The sequence below is a fragment of the Lycorma delicatula genome, chromosome 5 (assembly GCF_047948215.1).
Source record: "Lycorma delicatula isolate Av1 chromosome 5, ASM4794821v1, whole genome shotgun sequence".
Classification (NCBI taxonomy): domain Eukaryota; kingdom Metazoa; phylum Arthropoda; class Insecta; order Hemiptera; family Fulgoridae; genus Lycorma; species Lycorma delicatula.
Window position 1 is genome coordinate 53,341,942 of NC_134459.1, and position 13,411 is coordinate 53,355,352.

Here is a 13,411-nt window from a genome sequence, read left to right on the forward strand (position 1 = left end):
ACTTAATACTTTTTATATTAATCCAATCAATCCATTTAGTTTTCAATTAATACTTTTAATGTGTGGTTTGTGTAAAATGATTGCAAAGGTTGATTCTGTTATTTCTTGTTTGTTTGTGTGGGTGAATGTGTGTTGAATCTGTCTGATGGTAGAATATTATGCAGTACTAGTGATCAACATAGCATGTACGTAGTATATTTGTGTGTTTCTGGATCACTTTGTTATTCATTTTGTATTTTGTTAGTTTGATGACTGTTTTTATATCTTGTGGATTTTTAAAAGTGACACATTCTGAAATAATTTTTCTTCCTGAAAGTATTAGCATAGCAAATTTATATAACTATCAGGTGATGCATGTTAGTATTATAATTTCTAAAACTAGGTGTGTTTTTGATTTTATGTTCTGTATTTTATACAGCATGTTATCAGTAAGAGGGGAGGTGTTAACCTGTGTCAGATGATTTAGTGAACCAAATTTTTCAGCATAGTTGTCAGTTGAAAATTTCAACATAATCGGCATACAACAAAGTTGTACCAATGGAGAATAATTTTATGCGAGTTAAAGTATTTATAATTTTAAAGTTGTATGACATTTTATCTTACCACGCAATGTAAATTTTATTGACAATTAAAATAATTTTTATAAATCATTTTATTATTATCAAATTGTATTAAAATCTTTAAAAAAATATGATAGAGAATACTATTCTAAATTATTACAAGATAATATTAGTAATTTTTTTATGAGTACTATAATTATTATATAGAAACTGTGCAAGAGGACATTTTCAGTGCAGATTGATAGTATGGACTAGAAGATATGAAGAATCAAATGTAATTATCATTATTTATTGTTTTACATTTTCTTAAATATGGAAAAAAAATGTATATGTGCATAATCTATTGTGAACTTTTGAAGATTACTTTGTTTCCAGTTTTGTTAAAAACAGTATGTTTAAAATAATATTTAATACAATAACTTAGTCTTTGAAATTATTATTTAATTTTTAATATTTTTTAAATTAAAATGAATTGCATTTAATCTGTAATTTGAATTAATTTTTTGATTCAAAATGTAATTGAATTAAATGAAAAATTGTTTTTTTGTTATTAGTGTATTATCAGAAAAGATTGCAGTGACTTTTATATAATTTGATTATCTGTTTTTGTCTTTAAGAGTCATTTAAGGATTGTTTTTTACCTTTTCTCCCTTTTTTTTAATAAAGATCCTTAAATAAGTAATTTTATATTAAGGAAGAATGTGGTCTAATATCCATGGTAAGTATTTTGATACTCTTGTATAAACAGCTGGAAGTGTGGTTTTTGCACAACGTTTTGTTCCAAATGATACAATTCCGAGCAAAAAGTAACGTGGAGATTGATTATCTACTGATGCTGCTTTCATTAGTGGCCCTCCAGAATCTCCTCCACATGAATCTATTCCTTTAATACCTCCAGCACAGATTTGTTTTTCTGTAATTGTTGTTTTTGATTTTAAAGCGTTGTGACATACTTTATTGCTGACTACTGGCATCGTGGCAAATTGAAGCATTGTTGCCGGGTAACCCAAATCTGTAATTAAATGAAACTCATTGTTAATGTTACTCTTCTACAAAATAATCTTATCCATCCTTCAGATACCTAGATTAAATTACCACACTGTTTTAAGTACAATTATGTTAATCTTATTAAATACTTTACTTATTATTACTTTTATTTAATATATTTTTATGAATCGATTTAATTCTGCTTAGATTGAGTATTTCCTTTGAATTTTCATAGAAACTTGGAAAACTAAATCTGCTTTAAATTCTTTGAACACTGTGAGTAGCCAAAGATAAAATAAATTTGTAAATTGAAAATACTAAAAGTCAGAAAATACTAAAAATTAGGAATGAGAAATGAGTATAGAAACCTATCTTGTGAAGGTTGAAAAATCTTGTGGTGGAGGCAGAATCTTTTGGGTTGTATGTTTTTACTTGTATTTAGATGTTGTTTACAATCCTTAATTAATTTTTAAACTCTTTCTTCCCCTATACAGAATCCTGTTTCATTTTTATTAACCTTGTTTTTTTTTTTTTTAATTTGATAATACGTCGACAGCATTATCTCTCTTAATAAATGTAGTTAATTAAACTCTATTAAGTAAGCAGACATAGTGGAGAACATGGTAATTAGGATGGGATGTGAAAATCCACCGAGTTGGTCTAGTGGTTAATGCGTCTTCCCAAATCGGCTGATTTGGAAGTCAAGAGCTCCAGCGTTCAAGTCCTAGTAAAGTCAGTTATTTTATACAGATTTGATTCTAGATTGTAGATACCAGTGTTCTTTGGTGGTTGGTTTTCAATTAACCACACATCTCAGAAATAGTTGGACTGAGACTATGCAAGACTACACTTCATTTACACTGATACATAGCATCCTCATTCATCCTCTGAAGTAATACCTGAACGGTGATTCCCAGAGGCTAAACAGGAGAAAGTAGTAGGATGGGATGTGAATAAATCCTGAAGAGTACTCCAAAGAGGATACCAACTGACCACAAGTAAAAAAAAATTACTCTAAATCTTTCATCCGTTGTTGTACAAAAATGTGACATTTTTGTACATTTATCTTGCTGTATAACATTTATTTAAATCAATTGATAAAGGAAGTAGAAAACAGTAATAATTATTATTAAGATTATCCAGTGCAATTTAGCTACAGGAATAATTTTTATTCAGTAACTTACCTAAATCTTGAATACCCCAACCAGCAACTTCTACTTGTTCACTTGTGTAGTCTCTGTTCATAAGTGAACCGTATTCCAAGCAAATAGGAGCCACAAAATCTGTAAAAATGTTGTTTATTATTTACATTAGTTTAAGAAATTTATTTATTATTTTAATGAAAGATATCTTTAACACTTCATAAATCTTAGTAAGAAATGAGGAATTGAATGTATCCTTTAGCACATACTCGTTCCTGACATGTTTATTCAATGAAAATTATGTAGTGATCTTAATGAAATATAACTTTTGTTTAATGTAAACGTAATAGTAAATAAAATGATATATGAAAAATGTGAACTGCTATTACTGATCACAACTTAACTATACTATTATGTAACTGTCTATTTCTCTACCTACTGATCTTCAGACAAAATTAAATATAAAACTAATTAATGGTAATATTATTAAAATACTATAGGTGTAGAACTATTTGAATTGTTTGTATTGTGTTCTCTTAATTTTCTTCGACTTCAAAAAGATTAAATTTAAGAGGAATTGAAAGAATATTCATTGTTTGTTTTTAGGGTGTGTCTTTTAAGTTATTTTTTCTTTGCAGATGATTAATTCACCATATAAGTTTAAAGCTTGTAAGTGGGTGTATGAAATGAAAAATGCCAAGCGTGATCAGGATTTAAACTGTGGCCTGTTGACCAAAGACCAAGATCCTAATACATAAACAACCTGCCGATTTCCATGGCAGAGTGTTTTATGTTTTTAAAAAAAATATTTTGTAGTTTATAAATATGTTACCTACATCAATACACTGATCGCAAGATACAAAATACAAGAAAACCATATCTTGAAAAAAATAAGTAATGCATAGAATCTGCTTCTGATCATGTGCTGAGACTCATAAATTATAATCCCATGTTTTTCAGCTGATATTTTGAATTTTAATATTTTTATTAGAATGATGTTAGGTATATTATTCTAGTATAATCATCCGATTTTAAGCAGTGATTATGTAAAAAAAATAAATAAATAAAATATGTTATATAGGTGTAATTATTCAAATAAAAACATTTTCCACTGAAGTTATGTGGAAAAATGTATAATTGACCTATAAAGGAATTTCCTTTTCAAAATAAAGAAATTTCATTTGGTGAAGACTAATACTTGAACTTATGTTAAAAAATAAAAAATAAAATAAGAGTACATACAGGTTGAATTGAAAATCTGTTCTTTTGTTTTAGTAATGTATTAAAAAGTAATTATATGTACACACAGTCATTTTTACGACAATTTACAATATATGAATTAATATTATTTCATAACATTGCTTCATCATCACTATTATATTCATGTGAGGTGTTTCATGATTAGAATCCAACAAAACATTTATTATGTTTATGAAATTTATTTCCAATAACCATCTAGCTAGACTTGACTTGGACTTACCAAATTCCTTAACAACAATATTTGAAGATGACTTGATACAAATCACAAGTTCCTTCCAAAAATGATTAAGCTGTTTACAATCATTCTTATAGGCCTGCTAAGGAAAATGGGATTATTTTAGAAAAGAAGTGTTTCTTTTTGCTTTGCCTTTTTCACCAAGCAACATATATCGTTGCATATCAGCATACCAAGCCCTCTGAAATACACCTAACCCTACAACTTATATATTCATTCTGTTCATCATAGAGATTGAATGTATTATGAACATCATTACTGTTGAAGAAAGTGATTCTGGTTGCCATCTCTTATTTCTCAAATGTTTCACATAACCACATTCTAAGAAATATTGGGCTAGATAGTATAAAGCAACAGATTATTGTATCCTTTTCTGTTGTGGAAATCTGTTACCTGTTATGAAATCCTGCTTTATCTTAGATAACTGGGTATCAGTCAAAGAACCATTTATGGCTGTAGAAGCATTTATGATTTTAAAATCTGTTTTCATAAGTGTGTGGATCAGATCACTTAGAAATATTATTAAAAGTAATTAGATTTATTCAGAACTATGCAAGGTCGCAATCAAAATTCTATTCTTCTTAAAAAAAAAAGTCACTCCCGGTGTAGCTCTTGTTTTTCTACCAGTGACTAGTCAGATGAACTGCTTTTACATTCAGAAAGCATTTTCTCCTTATTAATAAATGGTCTTCAAAGGAATACACAATAGTATATAAACATTCAATTCACACATATTAAGTTATGATGAAGCATCTGACATTAGAAACTTTTTCAAAACATGTAAAGAGTTTTATTTATAAGCTTACATAACAAAGAGATGTTGGAGTTCCATTTAAATATGATATGTATAGATGCCATGGAAGCTGATGTAAGGCAGGTTTCATTACCTTTTAGTAAATTGTAATTACTGAAAGGAATTTCAAACCACTTTTATGCTTGTTTTCTGCAGTTTATAATTACGAGGTCTGTTCAGAAAGTAACCTAACTTTATTTTTTTAATCTTTATTATTAATTTTACAGATTATTGGTTCTTGTCCCCTTCAAAGTACTCCCTTCCCCTATCCACACACTTATCCCAGCAGTGTTTCCATTTAGTGAAGCAGTTCTGGATAGCTTCATTTGTAGTATCCTTTAAGGTCCAAGACGAATTTGCTTTAATGTCATCAGTAGTCTTAAAGTGGCGTCCTTTCATCACTGATTTTAATGTTGGAAATAAGAAATAATTGTAAGGAGCCAGATCTGGCAAGTACGGAGGCTGAGGGAGGGGCAGTCATCATTTTTGGCAGAAAACTGACGAATTGACATAGCTGAATGTGTGGATGCATTGCCGTGGTGAAGGAACCATGAGTTGTCTCGCCACAACTCTGGTCTCTTTTTGCAGATTTTTTCGCTTAACCATTGTAAACTATCTCAACAGTATGGCACAGTTCACTGTTTCACCTTGAGGCAAGTATTCAAAATGCACAATTCTATTAAAATTGAAAAAACAGAGAGCATTCACTTTGACATTAGATTGAGATTGACATGCTTTCTCGGGGCATGGAAATCCTTTGCCAATCCATTGTAATGATTGAACTTTTGTCTCAATGTCGTAGCCATAAACCCAGCTTTCATCTGCCGTTATGATCCTTTGCACGAGTGCTACATCATCATTGGTTTGTTCAAGAAGTTGCCGACAAATGTCCACTTGATGTTCTTTCTGCTGTTCAGTCATCAAATGAGGAACAAATTTTGCTGCAACTCTGTGCATATTCAATTTTTCAGTCAAAATGTCGTGGCTTGATTCAATTGAGATGCTAAGTTCTTCTTCAAGTTCTTTGACAGTTAAATGGCAATTTGCATGCACTAGATCGTTGATTTTTTTAATGTGGGTGTCATCAGCTGAAGTCGAAGGTCTTTCTGGTCGAGTGTCATCTTCAATTGACTGATGACCACTTTTAAATCTTGAAAACCACTCATAACATTCCATACTACCCAGAGCATCAACTCTGTAAGCTTTTTTCAAAAGTTGAAATGTTTCTGTGAAAGTTTTTCCCAGATTCACGCAAAATTTTACATTGCATCATTGCTCCTGAAAATTGCACATTATATAAATCGCTACTAACACATAAACACATTACACTCAAATAACAGTAACACAAAAACTAGAGATATCAACAATCCAAGAACATGTGATTACAGAGAAGGTTATGCAGAACACAGTTCTGCCAACCACATGTCACTAAATATTTCCATTAGTGTATAATTAAAAATGTTTGGAAAACTTTAACAGTTAAGCATTTGGGGGAAATCAGTTTTGTAAATCATTCAAGATTAGTTCATGTCAATGTTACAAATCACATCAACTTCAACTAATACCAGAAATAGCATAATTAACTAATAAGTTACTTGGGTATGTTGACATATTAATAGTTGAGTATACATAGTTTGTTTATGGAATCTAAAAACAAAAGCGGTTTGAATCTTAGGCCAATCAATTCTTAATAAAATAACTGGCTATAATATTGTAACTTTGTTTAGCAGAACCAGATATTTCTGCAAGTTGGAATCTTTTATTTTAGATTGTAATCTGTTTAAAACTGAACCTAATACAACATGAAATTCCAACTTTTTAGCAGAAAGGAATTATCAGTACAGTTTTAAGATGTTTTTCAGGTCAAAAAATAAATTGATTGACTTCATTTTATTTTTACTGTATTAATAAATGTAACATATATTCACTGTTAATATTTTGTTTTCTAAATTATTCTTTATTTTCTAATAAACTGTTTTTTTTTTTTAAGAATTTTATACAATGGTAGCAATAATGGACCTGCAACTGCCAACCAAATTTTTTGGTTCCTTTTTAAATACAGGAATAATTTTATTTAAAAACAAGCAAAGGTAAAGTCCAGAGAAAAGTAAGGTCTTTCACATATGAGTGATGATGTGACTTAACTTAAAGAGAGAAAAACTTTTTTTAAGAATAGTTTATGGTTCCAACATCAGTGCAGAGTACATTTAATTCTTTAATTCCATAAATATTTTTATTATTGAATTAATTTTTCTAAATAATCTTAACTTACCATTAAATTCTATTTGTTCTTTAATACGAATAAGTGTTATATCATTCGCAAACGGTATGGGATCGCTGTATAAAGGATGTCTTAGTATGTCTTCAATTTGATAATCTACATATGGTGGTGCACATTCATCTTCATTGCAGTCTGGGTTTGTATATTCATCAAGTTCTCCCACCCTTACAAATGCCCTTTTAACAGTAAATGCAAAAGAAATAAATGCAGATAAAAAAATTGCATTAAAAGTTTTACATTATCTAAAGTTTATTGTTACTAGTTTCAGTTCTTAATAACTTGTTCTGATAAAGAAAAAAAAATTGCATTAAAAAAGTAGATGGATGAAAATTTGCTTACACCCTGTTTGTATATTTGTTAATCTTATTTTATGCTATAAGGCAAAAAGTGTTAAATTTTTTTTTTTAATTATTTTTTAAACAAATCACTCTGAGAAATGTTGGAATATACTTTTTTAACTTTACAAAATTGTCTTTAATTTTGGCTTCCTTTTATTTATTAGTTATGGTTGTCTTCTGTTTATTACTTTTATGGTTAATTCTTTTTATTAGTTTAATGTAACCAAAATAGATTTGTTTTTATATATTTACTCTTTTCACCCCTTTCAAAACAACTATTATTTAATTATGTAGATATAGAATTACATTCACCCTCTACATTCTGTTGCAAAAAGGTACCAAATGAGAATCTATTAAATCTCCTTTAAGTCAATTAAAATCTGACTATTGATTGGTGTCAATCTCACTGTTTACTGGTGATAAAATTTATGTGTTTGTAAACAAGTTTACTGTAAGGATAAGGATTTTACAAACATTTCTATGCGATCAACTTTAATAAATTTAAAGGTTTTTTATTTCATTTTATAAGTGAATTATTTTTCTGTTGATCAAATATGATTTACTGCAGTATTTTACTTTGTATAGCTGTATGAAAGCGAAGTAAGTATAAATTTTTATTGTTAGAAGAAAACAAAAACCAAAATTAAAAAATTGTTATCAAACTATCTTAATAAAAAAAGAATTCTGTGTCTTTATTTTCTTTAATTGTTTTTTTAATTTTTTCAGGTATTTGTGGTGTTATTTACTATTGGAGTAAAAAATTCTTAGTTTTACTTTAAACATTGTAAAGATTTTAATTTGATCTGCAATGCTATAAACTTATACCTATCACAAATTTTATAATATTTTTTTTAACATTTAAAAATATCTTATTTTTATTATTATAATTTTTAATTATCTTATATTATATTTTGTAAATGTTTTGCTATTTTATGGACGGAGTCATCGTGATAAAAAAATTAAATATGTAGAAATACTATGAAATATTTATGTTAGTTTTAATTCAAATGAAATTAATTTTTTTTTATTAAAATGAATAATTTTTAAATTATTGATAAAATCTGATTGGCTGTTTGTTTTTCGTGAAACGTTTTTAAACAGGTAGCTAGATTAGAAAATCTTGAAGTTATGAAATTTGATTTGATTACTACATCTTAAAAGAAATCTGTTAATTTTCATTCTAAAGCTTAAATCTAATGAAGATAAAGTAGGTTTAAAATTAAGAAAAATAAAGATCTGGATTTTTTTTTCAGTAGTTTTTTTCTACATAATCAAAATAACTCTATTTTTGTAACTTTAGGATCCTTGAGCCTATTAAAATATCTGCTACACCTCTTTCTGATGTTCAGGTTATACACTTTTGTAGTCTGCTTTAGTGTGTAGTTGGTTAGAATATTACATATTAATCTGGTTATAATGTAAACAGCAAAATATATATCTAATTGAAAAGTAAACAGTAATTTTCTGAGGGTCATTTATTCCAATAAAAAAAATACTACTCTTCCAGGCTTTTCTTGAGACAAGCCTAGATTTTTTATCATGTTTGTTTTAAGATAATTGCTCTTGTCTAAATGAGCAAAATAACATTTTAACAGATTAAATTGAAAAATTTTCTAAAATCGTAGAAAAACAAGAACTCACTGCCTTTTTACTTTAGTGAAGTTTTTTAAATTTATTAACAAGATATTAGTGAAATTATTGTATAAAACCTAATCTTTTTGGAATATACCATTGATACTGTTTCATATTCAGTGAATTAATATAATTTTTTTGTGATTGTATTTATTAATACCTCTCTGTTTCATTATACTTGTATGAAATACATTTACAAAAAAAAAAGCTGACAGTTGAAATTTTGCTGATCATGATGGAACAGTCAATATGCAGAAAACTTTACGATTGTTAGAATTAACTGTGTATATGCTGAGAACAAACTGTTGAAAAATTTTTTAATTTATTTTCTGTGAAAAATATTTTTAAAATTGAATGGCTTGTTCTCAAGTAACATTGATATAAATTAGCACCAATCTTTTTTTAATACCAATTAACATGAATTGCCTGCATTTTGTACACTAATTACATTTGAAACATACTGCAATTTGTTTCCAAAAATAACATTCACATATATACTATTATTTCAATTATTATAATTATTATTATTGCAAGAAACAAAGCAGCAGTAAGTGATTTTTATTATTGATAGTAATTTATTATTAAACTGCTCTGGTGTTCAATTGCAAATTTATTAACATTGTTATTCCCCTTCCTTAAAATTTTGTTTATGGGCTGGGATATTTCTCTGTCTGGTTTAAAAGTTCATATAAGTTTCTTGAGGTAGTTCTGTCTGCCCACCCTGTAAAAGATGTATTCTCAAGTCTTTGTGAACAGTTTAGTAAGAGCTTTAGACATTTTTAAACAGAACTTTTCTTGTATTGGAATTGCCTAGACTGACGTTATTTTTTAATTCTTATTCTAAAATATTTGTTTTCCATATAGTATTTTTAAAGTAATATTTATTTGTCAATTAATATTATTTAACTTGTCATTGCAGATCAGTTGTTTATCAGCTAATTTTTGAAGTCGAATGTTCTGAGGTTCAAATCCTAGTAGATATTAGTTGCTTTTATACAGATTTGAATACTAGAAAGTGGATACCAGTGTATTTTGAGGGTTGGGGTTCATTTAAGCACAAATCTCAAGAATGGTCGGCCTGAGTTGGTATAAGACTACACCTCATTTATATGTTATGCATATCATCCTCATCTCATTGGGCATGGGGAAGTTGCTTATTACTCACTAGTTGAACATATTACAATGTACACATTAGGAAAATAAAATAAATTAATATTGTTTCCTTGTTTTTATTTTATTTACTTTTTAGATAAATTTTCTCTTTTTATTTTTGCCATAGAATAGTGTTTGTGTTTACAATTGTTTAATAATTCAAATAGGTATTGAAATTTAAAAACAAATTTTAACATTTTTTAGACCATATCTTGTTTTACAAGCTGTTTCAATAACTGTTTAGTATAGTTCTTTATTTGTATATAATAAGACAGTTGAATGGTGCTATGTACAGAATAAAAATAGGTTGAACCTTATTAAAGTAGGAACATGGTTGTAAATTTTTACAAACGTTTTTTATTTAGATATGGGTTTTATCTTCAAATTTATTTCCACACCTGAAGAGTCTGCGCTTATGCTAATGGTAAAATTTAAGCAAATTCTGTTTACTGAAAAAGCTGTAATCACCTTACTAGAAAAAGTTCAGCATTTTGTTATGTAGATTGCAGTAATAAGAAAAATATGCACTCACCAAATCATAATATTTCAGTTATTTTAGTTTAATTGTTTACATTTTAATTCGCTACCTGTTTCCTCACAATCTGTATTGATTTCTGCTAGACTAATTATTAGCTTGACAGTTTCATTTGACTTGATGTATTAATCTGACAATTTTTTTTCAACAAAATTTTTTAACATGTTCAAATTATCTTTTCAAATCATCTGCTGTGACATAATCAAAGGCCATTAGTGTTATTTATTAAAGATGATTGACTGAAAGTTTGCTGTCAGTACTCCTTTTCTTGACCACTCGCTTTACTTTAACCCTGTAGAGTTATACAGGATTAGGGCCACTCATATAAGGAAGTAATTGTGTTAGAGTGTATATGTTTCTTTTAGAAGATCATCAGTAAGTGTTTTTATTTGATACATTACATTACAAAAGAAAATTGTTCATCTTTTTTTGTTTAGAATCACTGTGAATACATTTTTCCAGTAACCAGAATATCATTTCTTCTTTTGTTGGATAGTTTTTGGGAGTTTAAATTTTAATTAGTTATTATGTTGTTTATATTTCATAAACAAATAGAATTTAATGTAATGTGAAGTCATAGACTACAGCAATTAATTAAATGGACAATTATACCAAACATATATTTTTTGGTGTATGAAGTAATTCATCATAATAAGTCTGTACAGCAAGTGAAGCGTACAAGATATTTAGTACTACATGAATTATACAAAGCAAAAGGTACTATTCACTACATTGAAGTTTGATTTTATAACTACCGTGTTATAAAAGAATAAACTTAATCTAACTTTATCTAAAAAGAACCTAAGATTAAATTAGTAAATTTACTCATAGCAAATATTTATATTTTACATATTATATAAAATAAAGAAAATAATAAAAATAGATATTAGTATTATATATTTTTTTTATATTTATATTTTGTGTTTATTTATATTTTGTATTTGTTTTCACACCATCCTATAACATCTTTATTCTAACTTGGGAATGGTTTTTTTTTTTGTAATGAAGTATGTTCAGACTTTTTTCGAACATGCATCGAACTTGTATCATTTTTATGATTTTTTGTACTTGAATGATTTTTCCATGTCACAGTGAACAGATTTACAAATTTAATTCCAAATCTGTCCTCATTAGCAAAAAACTATCAGCCTTTTTTAAAAATGTATTTGGTGTCTAATATCTGATAGATGTTAAGAAACTCCTCCATGAAAAAATTATATTAATACACTAATTGTCAGTTATAACGCTAAATTATCACCCAGACTTTTATACCCAAATATCTCATTAAATAATAAATTTACACAAAATTTGCATTGTATTTATATGTAATGAAATCCTTTTTTTCTTATTAATATGATGTCAATTACAGGAAGTTGTACAAGTTTATTAATTTTGATGTGTTTATTGTCAGAAGCCAAAGTTTGTTCATTTTTGGTATGAAAGATCTTATCTTATACAATATCCTATCCACAGGTCTACTATTAAAAGGTTTAATTTTCATCATTTAAATATAGGAAGAAATATTTTGCAATATTATGACGTTACTGGTTAAATTATTTTTAGTTGTTACATGCTCTGCTTCATTAGAAATCTTTTAAGATATTTTTTTATTTACCTGAACCGATTCATCTGTCCTAAACCTAATGACTTCATAATCACCTCTATTTAAAATATTATCTCTTCATAAGATTTCAGTTAATAAATTAACAGAAGTTTTTGATATAAAGAATATATCACTTTACAGGAGTTTGTAAAATAAAAATGTATTACTAACATGTAACTAGTAAATAGGAAAACAAAATTGTGCTCAAAAATTGTTATGTAATATTTTGAACTGGTGGCTATTTTGATTGTTAAACATTATCATTGTATACAGAAGAAAATTAAATATAAGAAAATAAGTAAAATAAATAAAAAAAGAAGTAGTAAAAAAAATTTGATTTACAAATAAACAGTAATTGTGAAAGCCTTATGGAGTATTTTTTTATTCTTTGACTCATGACTTAATTTTTGTCAAAGAATAAGAGTAAAAAAAATATGATCACTAAATTTCTATGTGATTAGTATTTAACTGCAGCAAAACAGCCTTACTTCAGAACAATAGAAAAGCAAGAGACACCTTGGGTAAAAAGTTTACATTGCTCTTTGTAAAATATATTTCACAAAATTGTAATGTTATCCTCACTGGGCTCTATTAAGAAATTGGCCTCTGTTTTCAGAATCATCCAAGACACTAAAGACAAAATTAAACTACTTGAAAAAGTAGGTATTTATAAATTTCCATAAGTTATAAACAAATTTTTTAAAACAATAATTGCAGTTCAGGATATATAGAAAAAAAAGATAAGAAAGTAGAAAAAAGAGTAATTGGTTTTTTTATAAATATAGAAGACCAGAGAAATTGGCTTTAGCCCAACATTGCCTGGAAACTGGACTCAAAATTAGTTTATTAGAAACTAATTTTCTGCCAATTACTTTCTAAAACTGACAGAAAAT

The 13,411-nt window shown here is 27.4% G+C and overlaps 1 protein-coding gene across 1 annotated transcript in view; it reads right to left on the reverse strand.

Moving 5' to 3' along the window:
- Positions 1-1,249: 1,249 nt before the first annotated feature.
- The window catches only part of LOC142325677 (spaetzle-processing enzyme-like), a 29,408-nt gene continuing 17,246 nt past the window's right edge, over positions 1,250-13,411 (reverse strand). The window contains exons 5-7 of the mRNA XM_075367708.1: positions 7,250-7,434; positions 2,732-2,830; positions 1,250-1,572 (exon numbers count right to left, since the gene is read on the reverse strand). Coding sequence (XP_075223823.1) covers positions 1,250-1,572; positions 2,732-2,830; positions 7,250-7,434 — 607 coding nt within the window. The remainder of the gene's footprint in view (positions 1,573-2,731; positions 2,831-7,249; positions 7,435-13,411) is intronic.